The sequence below is a fragment of the Salvelinus alpinus genome, chromosome 11 (genome assembly GCF_045679555.1).
Source record: "Salvelinus alpinus chromosome 11, SLU_Salpinus.1, whole genome shotgun sequence".
NCBI lineage: Eukaryota > Metazoa > Chordata > Actinopteri > Salmoniformes > Salmonidae > Salvelinus > Salvelinus alpinus.
In genome coordinates this window covers 48,605,480-48,623,457 of record NC_092096.1, presented here as the reverse complement: position 1 = coordinate 48,623,457, position 17,978 = coordinate 48,605,480, and the positions used below count along the sequence as shown (strand labels likewise).

Genomic DNA, 17,978 nt, shown 5'->3' with positions numbered 1-17,978 from the left:
GAGAGAGAGAGAGAGAGAGAGAGAGAGAGAGAGAGAGAGAGAGAGACCTACTCATTCAAGGTTTTTTCACTATTTTCTACATTGTAGAATAATAGTGAAGACATCAAAACTATAAAATAACACATATGGAATCATGTCGTAACCCAAAAATTGTTAAACAAATTAAAATAGATTTGATATTTCTTCAAAGTAGGAACCCTTTGCCTTGATGACAGCTTTGCACACTCTTGGCATTCTCTTAACCAACTTCGCATGGAAAGCTTTTCCAACAGTTTTGAAGGAGTTTCCATATGTGCTGAGCACTTGTTGGCTGCTTTTCCTTCACTCTGACGTCCAACAGCCCAAACCATCTCAATTTGGTTGAGGTTGGGTGATTGTGGAGGCCAGGTCATCTGATACAGCACTCCATCACTCTCCTTCTTGGTCAAATAGCCCTTACACAGCCTGGAGGTGTGTTAAGTCATTGTCCTGTTGAAAAACAAATGATAGTCCCACTATGCGCAAACCAGATGTGATGGTAGCCATGCTGGTTAAGTGTGCCTTCAATTCTAAATAAATCACAGACAGTCTCACCAGCAAAGCACCATCACACTTCCTCCTCCATTCTTCACGGTGGGAACTACACCATGAAGAATACTTTGCGTCTCACAAACACACAGCGGTTGGAGCAAAAAATCTCAAATTTGGACTCATCAGACCAAAGGACAGATTTCGACCTGTCTAATGTCCATTGCTCGTGTTTCTTGGCCCAAGCAAGTCTCTTCTTCTTATCGGTGTCCTTTAGTAGTGGTTTCTTTGCAGCAATTCAACCATGAAGGTCTGAATCACGCAGTCTCCTCTGAACAGTTGATGTTGAGATGTATCTGTTACTTGATCTCTGTGAAGCATTTATTTGGGCTGCAATCTGAGATGCAGTTAACTCTAATGAACTTATCCTCTGCAGCAGAGGTAACTCTGGGTCTTCTTTTCCTGTGGCAGTCCTCATGAGAGCCAGTTTCATCATAGAGCTTGATGGTTTTTGCAACTGCATTAGAAGAAACTTTCAAAGACCTCTTTGCTTATATGAGCTGTTCTTGCCATAATATGGACTTGGTCTTTTACCAAATAGGGCTATCTTCTGTATACCTTGTCACAACACAACTGATTGGCTCAAACGCATTAAGAAGGAAAACAAATCCATAAATTAACATTTAACAAGGCACACCTGTTAATTGAAATGCATTCCAGGTGACTACCTCATGAAGGTGGTTGAGAGAATGCCAAGAGTGTGCAAAGCTGTCATCAAGGCAAAGGGTGGCTACTTTGAAGAATCTCAAATATAAAATATGTTGTTTAACACTTTTTTGGCTACTACATGATTCCACATAGTTTGGATGTCGTCACTATTATTGTACAATGTAGAAAATAGTACAAATAAAGAAAAATCCTGGAATGAGTAGGTGTGTCGAAACTTTTGACTGGTACTGTAAATGCACGCACACACACACACACACACACACACACACACACACACACACACACACACACACACACACACACACACACACACACACACACACACACACACACACACACACACACACACACACACACACACACACACAACACTAATGCTAACCCAAATCCCATGGAAATAACTATAAATGTTGTGGGAAAAGGGCTTTCCATTGGATCCCAGAGACCAGACCCTACACTGTAAAAATAGAAAGACTCAAAACACTATCATTGTGTAGTAAAACCATACTAAAACCAACCCCGTGTAAGAATGGAAGTATTCTGAAACACCCAAAGGGTTCTTCAATCTGAATAATTGTGCTTTTAAGAGAGTGTTGTGAAAACACTTTTTGGTGTTTCAGTGCATGTAAAGTGCAGCATCAAAATAATGTTTTGGCAGACTGTCTCTCATACAAGCAAATGGTTTAAATTACAAATGGTTTATAGCATACATATTGATTGATGATGATTTTCACTCAATATTTTTGATTAACATTTTAAAGAAGACACTGGGTATGAAATACTTTTCCTAGGGCACAGTTGCTAGGCCCATTGTGAGATTATCAATAATGTTTAAAAAAAATGTTTAGGGCTACATAAGTTATAGCAGAGGTGGCATGCATTGCTGGTATTCATGTGAGAAGGTGGATGTGAACCCAGGTCTTCTGCTTGTCAAAAGACTGCCTTAGTCCACTCAGCCAGTCTTCAGGACTAAACTACCCTTGATACACTGAGCATGTTTAGACAGATTAGAAACAGAGACGGAGTGAAAGTTAGATGTGGGAATTGAACCCCCAACTGCTGGGGCAGTAAGATGGCAAATTCATTTGGAAGTTGACCCACTCAACCACACAGTCATGCACCACATGCGGAACGTGGGCCCCCATATCAGAAGACAAATGTTTAGAATAAAGGCAAAATGTGAACTTCCACACTGTTCAGAATACCCCCAATCTGAGGCATGGACATGGAGAGAGGGCATTTGTTGCAGGTGTGCCCTCTAATGGTCAAGTATAAACACCATCATAGTGTTTAGGAGCTTCAGAGAAGGTATCTATTTCTGCACTACACAGGATTCGAAACACCATAATAGTGTTTAAGCTTTTCTGGGTTAGTGCTCGCGGTCTCTGGCAAGGTGTTTCACAACTCTTGATTATGTGGTGTAACAACAAACCATGTCATGTTTCAGAACACCACAGGATGAATGTTTCAGTACACCTTAAATCTTTCCCAATACCCTCACAACCATGTGTTTCAATACTCCAGTAAAGTTAAGGTTTCGTCTCTTTTAAGGTGGTGGCAGCTGTTGCCACTAGTTTTAGTGTTACAAAGAACTTAATTTTAATAGTGTAGACTGGCAGATGAATACAGACCTAAAGAGTGGCCGAATGACAGACAGGACCCTGACACTTTACAATACAACTAAATACAGTGCCTTGCAAAAGAATTCAGACCCCTTGGATTTTTTCACATTCTATTGTGATACAAAGTGGTATTACAATGGATTTAATTGTCATTTTTCGTCAATAAGCTACAAAAAATACTCTGTAATGTCAAAGTGGAAGAAAATGTATATATATTTTTAAGATAAATCAAATTCATAATTAAAATATAGCCTTTGCATAAGTATTCAGCCCCTTTGTTTTGGCAACCCTAAATTAGTTCAGGAATAAAATTTGGCTTAGCAAATCACATAAGTTACATGGACTCACTCTGTGTGAAATATTAGAGGTTGACATGATTTTTGAGTGACTAACCCTTCCTCTGTCCCGCATACATATAACATCAGTAAGGTCCCTCAGTCAAGTATTGAATTTCAAGCACAGATTCAACAAAAACCAGGGAGCTTTCGAAAGCATCATAAAGAAGGGCAGTGATTGGTAGATTAGGTACAATAACAAATCAGACACTGAATATCTCTTTAAGCATGATGAAGTTGATGATTATGCTGTGGATTATATATTAAACCTCCCAGACACAGCAAAAACAGGTTGTGACTTTTTTTCAAATTTATTGAAATTAATAAACACATTTAAATGTACATAGTGTTCCGACCCTTTACTTAGTACTTTGTTGAAGCACCTTTGGCAGCGATTACAGCCTCGAGTCTTCTTGGGTATGACGCTACAAGCTTGTGTAACGGATGTGAAATGGCTAGCTAGTTAGCGGGTACGCGCTACTAGCGTTTCAATCAGTTACGTCACTTGCTCTGAAACCTAGAAGTAGTGTTGCACCTTGCTCTGCAAGGGCCGTGGCCTTTGTGGAGCGATGGGTAACGATGCTTCGTGGGCGACCGTTGTTGATGTGTGCAGAAGGTCCCTGGTTCGCGCCCGTGTCGGGGCGAGGGGACGGTTTAAAGTTATACTGTTACATTGATGCGGTTGACCCGGATCACTGGTTGCTGCGGAAAAGGAGGAGGTTGAAAGGGGGGTGAGTGTAACGGATGTGAAATGGCTAGCTAGTTAGCGGGTACGTGCTACTAGCGTTTCAATCAGTTACGTCACTTGCTCTGAAACCTAGAAGTAGTGTTGCACCTTGCTCTGCAAGGGCCGCGGCTTTTGTGGAGCGATGGGTAACGACGCTCCGTGGGTGTCAGTTGTTGATGTGTGCAGAGGGTCCCTGGTTCGCGCCCGTGTCGGGGCGAGGGGACGGTCTAAAGTTATACTGTTACACTTGGCACACCTGTATTTGGGAAGTTTCTCCCATTCTTCTCTGCAGACCCTCTCAAGCTCTCTCAGGTTGGATGGGGAGCATCGCTGCACAGCTATTTTCAAGTCTCTCCAGAGATGTTCGATCAGGTTCAAGTCCGGGCTCTGGCTGGGCCACTCAAGGATATCCAAAGACTTGTCCCGAAGTCACTCCTCAATGTCTTGGCTGTGTGCGTAGGGTCGTTGTCCTGTTGGAAGGTGAACCTTCACCCAAGTCTGCGGTCCTGAGTGCTATGGAGCAGGTTTTCAGCAAGGATCTCTCTGTACTTTGCTCCGTTCATCTTTGCCTCGATCCTGACTAGTCTCCCTGCCGCTGAAAAACATCTCCACAGCATGATGCTGCCACCACCATGCTTCACGTAGGGATGGTACCACGGTTCCTCCAGACGTGACGCTTGGAATTTAGGCGAAAGAGTTCAATATTCACTTCATCAGCCCAGAGAATCTTGTTTCTCATGGTCTGTGAGTCCTTTAGGTGCCTTTTGGCAAACTCCACATGGGCTGTCATGTGCCTTTTACTGAGGAGTGGCTTCCGTCTGGCAACTCTACCATAAAGGCCTGATTGATGGAGTGCTGCAGAGATGGTTGTCCTTCTGGACGGTTCTCCCATCTCCACAGAGGAACTCTGGAGCTCTGTCAGAGAGACCATTGGGTTCTTGGTCACCTCCCTGACCAAGGCCTTCTCCCTTGATTGCTCAGTTTGCCGGGCGGCCAGCTCTAGGAAGAGTCTTGGTGGTTCCAAACTTCTTCCATTATAGAATGATGGAGGCCAATATGTTCTTGGAGACCTTCAATTCTGCAGAAATGTTTTGGTACCCTTCCCAAGATCTGTGCCTCGACACAATCCTGTCTCGGAGCTCTACGGACAATTCCTTTGACCTCATGGCTTCGTTTTTGCTCTGACAGGTGTGTGCGCCTTTGCAAATCATGTCCAATCAATTGAATTTACCACAGGTGGACTACAATCAAGTTGTAGAAACATCTCAAGGATGATCAATGAAAACAGGATGCACCTGATCTCAATTTCAAGTTTTATAGAAAAGGGTCTAAATACTTACGTAAATAAGGTATTTTTGTTTTAATCTAAAAACCTGTTTTCGCTTTGTCATTATGGGGTATTGTGTGTAGAATGATGAGGGGGGAAACTATTTAATCTATTTTAGAATAAGGCTGTAAAGTAACAAAATGTGGAAAAAGTCATAGGGTCTCAATACTTTCCAAATAGACTGTATACAGGCACTAAAGTAATACTGCAAACATCACAGCAAATGAGTACACTTTTTGGCCTAAATGTAAAGCCTTTAGTTTCGGGCAAATCCAACACAACACATCATTGAGTAACTACCTCCTTATTTTCAAGCATGGTGGTGGCTGCATCATGTTATGGGTATGCTTGACATGGGCAAATACTGAGGATTTTTTCAGAATAAAAAGAAACGGGATGGAGCTAAGCACATGCATACATGCTTCAGTCCGCTTTACAACAGAGACTGGGAGAAGAATTCACCTTTTAGCAGGACAATAACCTACAACACAAGGCCTACACTGAAGTTGCTTACCAAGAATACAGTGAATGGTCCTGAGTCGCCAAGTTACAGTTTTAACTTAAATGTGCTTGAAAATCTATGCCAAGACTTGAAAATTGCTGTCTAGCCATGATCCCCAACATCTTGACAGAGCTTGAAGAATTCTGAAAAGAATAAATGGGCAAATATTGAACAATCCAGGTGTGCAAAGCTCTTATAGACTTACCCAAGAAGACAGCTTACCCAAGAAGCTGTAATCGATGCCAAAGGTGTTTCTAACAAGTATTCACTCAGGGAGCTGAATGCTTATGCAACAACTATATTTAAATTATTTAATTTCTATAAATCTTTAAAAAAAAAATAGAATTTTTCTACCAATTTGACATTAGTGTATCTTTTGTAGATTGTTGACCAAAAAAATTGTAATCCCACTTTGTGACACAAATGTGAAGAAATACAAGGGGTCTGAATACTTTTGCAAGGCACTGTACAATGATGGCTGCTTCATGTTTGCTTCATGTTTGCTTCAAGTGTGTTTCATGTATGTTTCATGTGTATTTCATATGTTCTTGGTAACAACATAATAATACAGTAGCCTACATCAACACACAAGTCAAACAGGACACATACAGTAATAAACAACAAATAATGTTTGGTTGTATATAAACAGTTAACATGTTTTTCAGAGTTCTTCTCAGTGCACTCTCATTCTGTCAGAACTACTGTTAATGTTCTTTGTTGAATAAAATCGATACATCTTTCCAAACCCTTCTTAATTAGGTGTGTGTGTGTGTGTGTGTGTGTGTGTGTGTGTGTGTGTGTGTGTGTGTGTGGGAGGGAAAGTCAGGAGACAGTTATTTCCCTGGCTCCATTCCCACTTATGTCACATGACTGGGAGATTAATGAGAAAGAGAGAGAAGGAGAGGGAGAAAGGAGAGAAACAAAAAGAGAGCGAGAAAGTGGAAAACATCTGCTGTGCATTACAAGCCCATAGGGGGACGCCTCTGACTCTCGTCTCGCTCCTGCTCGGGTTCCTGCACACATCTCTCTCTCTCTCTCTCACACGCCTAGGCCGGAGCTCATTTGTGGAACGTGGGCCCGTCACAGCCACTCATCTCCTCCAACACTCTCCCGATATCTCCCATCCCCCCTTTTCTTCCTTTCTTCTCAGAATCCACCACTGTATTCCTTCCTTCTTTCTTTCCTTCCTTCCTTCCTTCCTTCCTTCCTTCCACTTTACATCCCCCATCCACACATCTTTACTTAACAGATCACGGAGACCTACCAACATTCTAGATATCATTCCAGATTCCTTCTTTTCTGCTGCTTCCCAGCAGTCACTGAGCTGGGAAGGTGTGTGTGTGTGTGTGTGTGTGTGTGTGTGTGTGTGTGTGTGTGTGTGTGTGTGTGTGTGTGTGTGTGTGTGTGTGTGTGTGTGTGTGTGTGTGTGTGTGTGTGTGTGTGTGTGTGTGTGTGTGTGTGTGTGTGTGTGTGTGTGAGACGGTTGTCTGTGTGGAGGCGGAGGACAAGACACCAGGGGTCTCATTTATAACTTTTACACCAAATATCTGTGTGAGTCATTTCTGAAGACTGGGCACTCACAAAAATATTGAGATTTATAAACTTTGTGCAAGTTTCCCTTTATAAATCAGACTTGTCGTGAAACTGTGCGAGTGTGAACAAGCATTATAACTCTGCCTGAAAAACGCCCATCGGTCACCTTTTATGGTGACAATAACACCCTTATTTGCTATATACTTTGGAAGTATTGGAATTAAGCCAAGACAGTATATCTAAAGCAAATAGCAATGGCGAACTTGATCAAATATCTTTGGAGGTTTTGGCAGAATGTTTTCTTTTGCAGTGACATTTGCTGTAGCCTATCTGACCATTTCTAAAAAACAAAAACAATTACAAATTGTTGTGGACCTGTAAACAGATCGTTTGAATTCAATGTTTTGCATTTACTTTTTCCCTGAACCTAAATATCCCATCAATTCTGAAACATTGTTGTCACGCCCTGGCCATAGAGAGGCTTTTATTCTCTATTTTGGTTAGGCCAGGGTGGGCATTCTAGTTTCTTTATTTCTATGTTTTCTATTTCTTTGTGTTTGGCCGGGCGTGGTTCTCAATCAGAGGCAGCTGTCTATCGTTGTCTCTGATTGAGAACCATACTTAGGTAGCCCTTTTTTCCACCTGTCTTGGTGGGAAGTTGACTTTTGTTTAGGGCACATAGCCTTTAGCTTCACGGTTTGTTTTTGTAGTGTTTATTGTTTTTGTTCGGCGTAATTTTTATTCAATAAAGAAAATGTACGCTCACCACGCTGCACCTTGGTCCTCTCCTTTCAACAGCCGTGACAATTGTCTACTCGGGAAAAAATGAAAACTACAGTAGGCTTACTTGTAGTGGTAGCCTGCACACTTCAATGCAAAATATTAACTGTCCATTCACCTGTTAAATTCTACTGTACGTTATAAAACGTGCTCCCTTTCAGGATTAAATTATAATAGCCTATCTAATAGGGCCAATTAAATTAGAGATACGCATGGTAACTTGTATAGCTACTTCGGGATTATGAACTCATCATTGCCAGATAAATTGAGAAATTGATTCTATAATGGTTATGAGATATATAGAATGTTTATAAATGAAATATTGTCATTACGGTATCAATAGAAAAAGTGAATAGTCTGTTCGACTGTTAAACTCTGCATCGGATAGGATCGTATAGAGCAAAATACTTGAAATGGCTTATCTACAGTGCCTTGCAAAAGTATTCATCCCCCTTGGCGTTTTTCCTATTTTGTTGCATTACAACCTGTAATTTAAATCTATTTATATTTGGATTTCATGTAATGGACATACACAAAATAGTCCAAATTGGTGAAGTGAAATTCATTTCATTCATTTCATTTTTTAAATTCAAATGGAAAAGTGGTGCCTGCAAATGTATTCAGAAGTCACATAATTAGTTAAATAAAGTCCACCTGTGTGCAATCTAAGTGTCACATGATCTGTCACATGATCTCAGTATATTTACACCTGTTCTGAAAGGCCCCAGAGTCTGCAACACCACTAAACAAGGGGCACCACCAAGCAAGCGGCACCATGAAGACCAAGGAGCTCTCCAAACAGGTCAGGGACAAAGTTGTGGAGAAGTACAGATCCGGGTTGGGTTAGAAAAAAAAATCAGAAACTTTCAACATCCCACAGAGCAACATTAAATCCATTTTTTTTAAATGGAAAGAATATGGAACCACAACAAACCTGCCAAGAGAGGGCAAGGAAGCAAGGAGGGCATTCATCAGAGAGGCAACAAAGAGACCAAAGATAACCCTGAAGGAGCTGCAAAGCGCCACAGCGGAGATTTGAGTATCTGTCTGTCACGATCGTCGTAGTGAGGAGACCAAGGCGCAGCGTGAGAGAAATACATTCTTCTTTTTAATAACGAAGAACACTTAACAAACGATACAAAATAACAAAACGAACGTGACCGCTATAATACTGAGTGCAAACATGCAACATCACATAGACAATTACCCACAATAGCCTAATGCCTATGGCTGCCTTAAATATGGCTCCCAAACAGCTGTCTCTGATTGAGAACCAAACCAGGCAACCATAGACTTTCCTAAACACCTACACTGAACACAACCCCATAAACTCTACAAAACCCCCTATACAATACAACCACCCAAGACGAGACAAATACACACAAACATCCATGTCACACCCTGACCTAACTAATATAATAAAGAAAACAAAGATAACTAAGGCCAGGGCGTGACACTGTCCATAGGACCACTTTAAGCCGTACACTCCACAGAGCTGGGCTTTACGTAAGAGTGGCCAGAGAAAAGTCACTGCTTAAAGAAAAAAATAAGCAAACACGTTTGGTGTTCGCCAAAAGGCATGTGGGAGACTCCCCAAACATATGGAAGAAGGTACTGGTCAGATGAGACTAAAATTGAGCTTTTTGGCCATCAAGGAAAACGCTATGTCTGTTGCAAACCCAACACCTCTCATCACCACAAGAACACCATCTCCACAGTGAAGCATGGTGGTGGCAGCATCGTGCTGTGGGGATTTTTTTCATTGGCAGGGACTGGCAAACTGGTCAGAATTGAAGGAATGATAGATGGTGCTAAATGCAGGGAAATTCATGAGGGAAACCTGTTTCAGTCTTCCAGAGATTTGAGACTGGGATGGAGGTTCAACTTCCAGCAGGATAATGACCTTAAGCATACTGCTAAAGCAACACTCGTGTGGTTTAAGGGGAAACATTTAAATGTCTTGGAATGGCCTAGTAAAAGCCCAGACCTCAAACCAATTGAGAATCTGTGTTATGACTTAAACATTGCTGTACACCAGCGGAACCCATCCAACTTGAAGGAGCTGGAGCAGTTTTGTCTTGAAGAATGGGCAAAAATCCCAGTGGCTAGATGTGCCAAGCTTATAGAGACATACATGTACCCCAAGAGACTTACAGCTGTAATTGCTGCAAAAGGTGGCTCTACAAAGTATTGACTTTGGGGGGGGGTGAATAGTTATGCACACTCAAGTTCTGTTTTTTGTCTTATTTCTTGTTTGTTTCACAATAAAAAAAGATTTAGCATCTTCAAAGTGGTAGGCATGTTGTGTAAATCAAATGATACAAACCCACAAAAAATCTATTTTAGTTCCAGGTTGTAAGGCAACAAAATAGGAAAAATGCCAAGGGGGGTGAATACTTTTGTAAACCACTGTATTTACTACTGTGAAGTGGGTCCAATTAAATGAGATTGGACGAATGGTAGCCTATCCTAACTTGTTGTAGGCCTATAGGATATTTCGCGAGCATGAAACCATCACAGTCAGAAAAGGTGAGGAATGTATTCTGCAATGATCATGAAATAGGAAATAGATGCCTATTTCGAATAATTTTTCAAATGCAAAGATCAAATTAATTTGTTTTCACTCTTCTCACTAACGGCAAATGATTACATCTTGTTATTATATTTTAGCTACCTGTTTTTTTGTTATGAATAATAGTGTCATCATATATTCATGCACAAGGCTACGAAGCTACTTTTGCCTTCCTCCAATGCAATACTTTAACCCCTAGAAACTGTGTGCACGCATGGTCTAAAGTTTGCGGAGGATAAGCACATTTTCAGGTCAAGTTTTTATAAATTCCAATGTTTGTGTGAAAACTGGTGCACGCATGGTTTGGGGCATATTTTGTGCGTAGCAACATTTATAAATGAGACCCCAGGATTGAGGCCTTTTGCCCAGGTACCCAGCATGAGCACACACACCCCATCATCTCTGGCATGCCATACACACATACACACAGGGACAGGAGCAGCAGGTACACCAGCATTATTCAACAGTCATCTATCTGTACTAGAGGTCGACCGATTAAATCGGAATGGACGATTAATTAGGGCCGATTTCAAGTTTTCATAACAATCGGAAATCGGTAATTTTGGCCACCGATTTTGCCCCCCAAATTTTTTTTTCATGAAAACTTTTTTACACCTGTATTTAACTAGGCAAGTCAGTTAAGAACACATTCTTATTTTAAATGACGGCCTAGGAACGGTGGGTTAACTGCCTTATGCGTTGCATATAATCGATGCAGTGCGCATTCGCGAAAAAGGACTGTCGTTGCTCCAACGTGTACCTAACCATAAACATCAATGCCTTTCTTAAAATCAATACACAGAAGTGTATATTTTTAAACCTGCATATTTAGCTAAAAGAAATCCAGGTTAGCAGGCAATATTAACCAGGTGAAATTGTGTTACTTCTCTTGCGTTCATTGCACGCAGAGTCAGGGTATATGCAACAGTTTGGGCCGCCTGGCTCGTTGCGAACTAATTTGCCAGAATTTTACGTAATTATGACATAACATTGAAGGTTGTGCAATGTAACAGGAATATTTAGACTTATGGATGCCACCCGTTAGATAAAGTACCAAATGGTTCCGTATTTCACTGAAAGAATAAACGTTTTGTTTTTGAGATGATAGTTTCCGGATTCGACCATATTAATGACATAAGGCTCGTATTTCTGTGTGTTATTATGTTATAATTAAGTCTATGATTTGATAGAGCAGTCTGACTGAGCGATGGTAGGCACCAGCAGGCTCGTAAGCATTCATTCAAACAGCACTTTTGTGTGTTTTGCCAGCAGTTCTTCGCAATGCTTCAAGCATTGCGCTGTTTATGACTTCAAGCCAATCAACTCCCGAGATTAGGCTGGTGTAACCGATGTGAAATGGCTAGCTAGATAGCGGGGTGCGCACTAATAGTGTTTCAAACATCACTCGCTCTGAGACTTGGAGTAGTTGTTCCCCTTGCTCTGCATGGGTAACACTGCTTCGAGGGTGGCTGTTGTCGATGTGTTCCTGGTTCGAGCCCAGGTAGCGGCGAGGAGAGGGATGGAAGCTATACTGTTACACTGGCAATACTAAAGTGCCTATAAGAACATCCAATAGTCAAAGGTATATGAAATACAAATCGTATAGAGAAATAGTCCTATAATTCCTATAATAACTACAACCTAAAACATCTTACCTGGGATTATTGAAGACTCATGTTGAAAGGAACCACCAGCTTTCATATGTTCTCATGTTCTCAGCAAGGAACTTAAATGTTAGCTTTCTTACATTGGAACATATTGCACTTTTACTTTCTTCTCCAACACTTTGTTTTTGCATTATTTAAACCAAATTGAACATATTTCATTATTTATTTGAGGCATTATATTAAGTTAAAATAAAAGTGTTCATTCAGTATTGTTGTAATTGTCATTATTACAAATAAAAATAAAATAGGCCGATTAATCGGTATCGGCTTTTTTTGGTCCTCCAATAATCGGTATCGGTATCGGCGTTGAAAAATCATAATCGGTCGACCTCTAATCTGGACCAAAGAGAAATCAAACAAATCTGCGTCATGCAACTAACTTCAGAGTAATGCCATCTGGCCAGATCTTGTAAGACTCTACTATATATTTATTTCTCACACTCGCTTGCTCTCTCTCTCCCTCATTTTTCTCTTCATCACTCTCTCTCCCCCTTCCCTTCTTCAAAAATAGACTTCTGAATATCTTATCAATTCAACAAGTTCATAACTAGAGAACAGGCTTCTCTCAAAGGCTCCACGTGACATTAAGATCAAAGATCAGAGACAGATACATCTACCTGCACACACACACACACACACACACACACACACACACACACACACACACTATCTACACACCCACACACACTACCTGTATGCTGCTCAGATCCTCCATCTCTTCTAATAATAAACAACATCCTTCTCCTTCACACAGTCTGTTCTGCAGACTAGCTCTGTCTGTGTGTCCCTACCAGGGATCCACCCTATGGTACTGGATGATCATTTGAGCCTGGGTACTGGCAGTCTTCTCCTTGCCTGAGGCTAGAGGGAATGAGCTGAAGAGACACTTTGTTGTGAGGCCTCAACTGTCTTGGATAAAAAGAGAAAAATTAGTCATGGTGAATTTGAAGTTGGCCGTGATCAGTGGCTGTCAGTAGCGTTTAAGATGAGGGAGGATGATAATTTTTTTCATGAGCATAGCCTTTTTCTATTACAGCACATTGGATGAGTGTCATTCATATTCCATTCACCCAGCCCAATGTTACATTGATAGGTTTAGGTTAATCCATGATTCTTGAATTTTCTCTATACCCATCATGAGGCTGCTACAACCTAGCCTATGAATGAAAGTTTACAACGTAGCCTAATCAAGGTTACATACAGTGACACATTCAATACTGCCTTGCACAATATTGCCTGCATCTAGGTGATCTAGGGTGTCATCATTAGTCCAACAGTTGCAAACAAGAGTTTATTTTGGACAAATCCAGGTATGTTTATCCCGTTTCGTTCCGTTTAAGAAACGTTTATCAACAGAATCGCCGGAATGAATACACCCCTGATCACACGCAAACACAGTTCACTTTCATAGCAGCCACATACAAACAGCATGATTACTTTGCTCGTTAATTACTTATTGCATCTGTGCACTCTCCTCCTCACACCTTTCCCTTCGCTTGTGGGCTTCAGTGCACAACACATTAGCTGTCTGTGACTGGGTGAAAAAACCTTTCCAAGCCAAACCTTCATATCATAACCGCTAACTGCTACACACAGCCTACATCGTTGTCACCATATTAGCTAACGTCAGTCAACATAGCTACTAGAACTAACGAGTTAGTAAACCCACTACAATCATGCAGTACAGTGTACAGTTACCAAGCAGTTACACCGGCGAGCCCCGGTTGCAATACATTCATAAAACCAAAAGTTTACCTGGACTTGGAAAAGTTAGCCAGCTAGCTAACATGGCATCCGTCTCTCTTTGAGCCAGGTGTTTGAGTAGACTAAACTAGCTAGCTGCATTCGCTAGCTAAGTAAGTGTAGGTGAAAAAAAATACAACTAAATACAGCTAGCTCCTTTTTCTCTCTTTTGCTTCTCCTTCATTTGTGAATAAATTAATTTATTCAAAACTGTTCAACTATTGTCTTTCTCTCTCTTTGAGTCAACTACTCAACATATTTATGCAGTGCTAGCTGTAGCTTATGCTTTCAGTAATATATTAATTCTGTAATCCTTTGATTGGGTGGACAACATGTCAGTTCATGCTGCAAGAGCTCTGATAGGTTGGAGGACATCCTCCGGAAGTTGTCATAATTACTGTGTAAGTCTATGGAAGGGGGTGAAAAGTCTATGAAAAGGGGGTGAGAACCATGAGCCTCCTAGATTTTGTATTGAAGGATGGAAACTAGCTGTCCTTTCGTTGCAAGGCAAGAGTGTCCCATGAAACACATTCCAGATACTGGTTCTTGCTATCTTGGCATAATTGTGATTTGACAGAGAAAGGGGAGGAGTCAGGAAGGGAGAAGTCCTCAACTTCAAAACCTCTCTCCCTATCAAAACTAGCTTAGCTTACTTCGCTGTCACTACTAACTACTGCCCTTGTTTGTTGTGATTGAATGGCAAAGACACACCCAAAAAAATCCCACATCAAAACACAACCCCAAGACAACTCTAGTTTGGCTTCAGTCATGGCCGTTAACATTTCTTAATGAGCAAGCGCAAAAAACTAGGCAAAATCAGGCAAAGACACACCCAAGAAAAGCCGACATCAAACCACACCTCCAAGACAACTCTCGTTTGGCTTCAGTCATGGCCACTACCATTTGTTAATGAGCAAGCCAAAACATTTGGCAAAATCAAGAAGTTCAGCAGTCTTTTAAAGTAAAAGACATCCTTTACTTTAACAAGTACCAGGACATTTTAGCCAAAAACCTGGCTGCCTCTGCCAGGAGGCTGACACTTGGCCGCAAGTGGATCTTCTAGCAAGACAATAACCCCAAGCACGAAGAAATTATGATTTGGCCACAAAATCAACATTTTGCAATGGCCATCTCAGTCTCCGGACTTGAACCCCATTGAAAACCTGCGGCTTGAATTGGAGAGGGAAGTCCATAAGCACATACAAAGGATATCAAGAATCTGGAAAGATTCTGTATGGAGGAATGGTCCAAGATCTCGCCCAATGTGTTCTCCAATCTCATAAAACATTTTAGAAAAAGGCTTGCAAGGGTAGGGTGCTGGAGTACTATTTCTTTGAGCAATTGTATTAATGTAAAATAATTTCCCCCTTTTTTTGCATACAACATAGCTCAATATTTGAATCATTGATTTTATAGTCATTTTTGCTCATCTTTATCAATGGTGCCAATAATTATGGACACCACTGTATACACACACACACATAGAAATACAAGGGAATAGAAAACTCATAAGCATGCTCAAACACACACACACACACACGTACACACACAAACATGTTCTTACCTCTACTAAAGAAGGGCATGGTGAATGTTGTGTCAGAGCCTTTCTCCTCCTCCGGCCTCCCCTGTCCTGGAGACCTCCTTCTCTTCCACCGCATCCCTCCTCTCCTCCCTCGCTCTGTCTATCAATCTCTTTCTCCAGCCACACTCCTGCTATGACCTCGCTCTATCAATCAATCTCTCTGTTCACACTCCTCTCTCCTCGGTGTCTATCAATATCTCTATTCGTCCACACAAGTTAGCGTTTTTCCTCATGAATCATGTTCTGGAGCCAGCTCTGCAGTGGCCACTATCTGGCACAGCCACAAAGTCATAAAATCAGATTTTAAACCGAATTCTAACCATAACCCTAACCTTGAATTTTTAAATATTGACAATTTTGACTTTGCAGCTGGACTGTCTAGCAGAAATCGTTCAGTTCTGCCTCAAGGACAAGACAATAAATGTCAACCTGCTTCGTCCACACTCCTTTTTTCTCCCGTCTTTATTTAGCGTTCTCCTCCGATCTGCACTATTCCTCTCTTCCTCATCTGTATCTTTCCTTCTCTTTTTCTCCCTTTCTTCTCCTGTTCTTATCTCCTTCTCTCTTCTTGTTTGCACTCCTCCTTTCTCCCCCTCTCTTCCTCTCCGTCCTAGGATCAGGCGACAGTGACAGCTCCAGCGACAATTCATACACCCACGAGGTGTGTGTGTGTGTGTGTCTGTGTGTGTGTGTGTGTGTGTCTATGTGTGTGTATTTATGTGAGTGCCACTTTCACCTCATTAAAATGTGTGTGTTTGTTCACTCATGCGCCTGTCTCTAAGTGTGTGTGTGTGTGTGTGTGTGTTTACCCCTTCCCTCTCATGATCATCATCATCACATCCCTCCAGACTGCAGTGGATTCTGCTGCCTCAGCCCTCTTGACACACACACGCACACCGCTCTAGTCTAGCCAGGGCTCACACCATACACACAGTGACACATAATTCACAGCTGGGGCTATGTACCTACCAACACAGAAACAGGGAGCCACACACACAATATAGACCTGAGTCTTTACACGCACAAATGACTTACTGTACAATTACGAACAGAAACACCAAACCCACACATGTCAAGCTTGACATTATAATTACAGTCCTCAGTGGAAGCAGCAGGTGCAACATTGTCAATAATATACATATTGAAATATAGAATGATTTAGAAACAATATAATTACCTAACAGAAAGAAAAGTGAAGAAAACTTTGCTCCCCACACCCACACACACCCACACCCACACCCACACCCACACACACACACACACACACACACACACACACACACACACACAATAAGAAAGTGACAGATGTCTGCCGACTCTGCTGTCTATATGTCCCTGTTCTACTTCTCCTAGTGTTGTAGGTGGAAAAACACAGAAATACAATCACTAGAATGACCATCCCTATTCAAGTCAACGATTCCATAATCTAGTGATTGTATTTGTATGCGGAAGATAACGAAACATACTATCAATGGTCTAACTACCTTCATAAAAACATCATAACATGTAACTAGGGCCCAGATTTTCTTTCTCTATAAAAACAGATTTTTCAGAAAAGCCTGCCATGTTAGTCTCTTATAGGTTGACAAACGATCACATGCCAAACGATAAGGGAGAAAAGGCACACCTACAAAGTTTTATAGAGCATCTGCCTTCCTACCGTATAGCTAGGCTACTAATGAGAGGTGGGAGTAGGCATCCTTAATTCACCACCAAAGGTAGGAAGAGCAAGCACAGACATTCCATGTGACCCGTGTTGTACATTGAGCTGTTAACAAACACACACACACTTACACAGATACACACACACACACACACAGGCATATAGACACATACTCTGATACACACATACCTTATGTTTACTAACACCACGCCTACACACTTCAGAGTCACGCGCCTGCCAAACTTAAGCTTGGCAGGGGAGGGCAGGGGCAGGGCACCGAACACACACACAGACACACAGAGCTCATCAAAGCGCCAGCATGCATGCAGCGGGTGGCAGAACTGTTTGTTCTGTTATTGTGTCCTAGCGTATAGCCCCCTGCCGACACACACACCCACCCACACACTCCCCTCACCACAACAACCTGCCCCTGCTGCCAACACATACTTTAGTTTTTCCCACAGTGCCCAGCAGCTTACTCTGAGGCCTGGGCTACGTCCCAATACACTAAAATAGCATCCTTTCCTACTGTCCTTTCCTTGTCTCCTTTTTACTTTAATTTCTGTGAGTCATATAATTTTATCTCTCTGCATTTAAAGCAGAATTTTTCAAATTAGAACAATTCAAAAAACAAGTAGAAACCTAGACAACAATTTGGATTTGGATCCACTTCCTATGTTTCTCTATGT

At 41.5% G+C, this 17,978-nt stretch overlaps 1 protein-coding gene across 2 annotated transcripts in view; it reads right to left on the bottom strand.

Moving 5' to 3' along the window:
* The window catches only part of nhsl2 (NHS-like 2), a 147,620-nt gene that overhangs the window by 118,734 nt on the left and 10,908 nt on the right, over positions 1-17,978 (bottom strand). Inside the window, exon 1 of one of the 2 annotated variants that reach the window (XM_071333325.1) lies at positions 15,609-16,743. The exons of the other annotated variant lie outside the window; for it this stretch is intronic. Within the exon in view, the coding sequence (XP_071189426.1) occupies positions 15,609-15,702 (94 nt within the window). The 5' untranslated portion in view covers positions 15,703-16,743. Of the gene's footprint in view, positions 1-15,608; positions 16,744-17,978 lie in introns of those variants that run through there. 2 annotated transcript variants of the gene reach the window in all.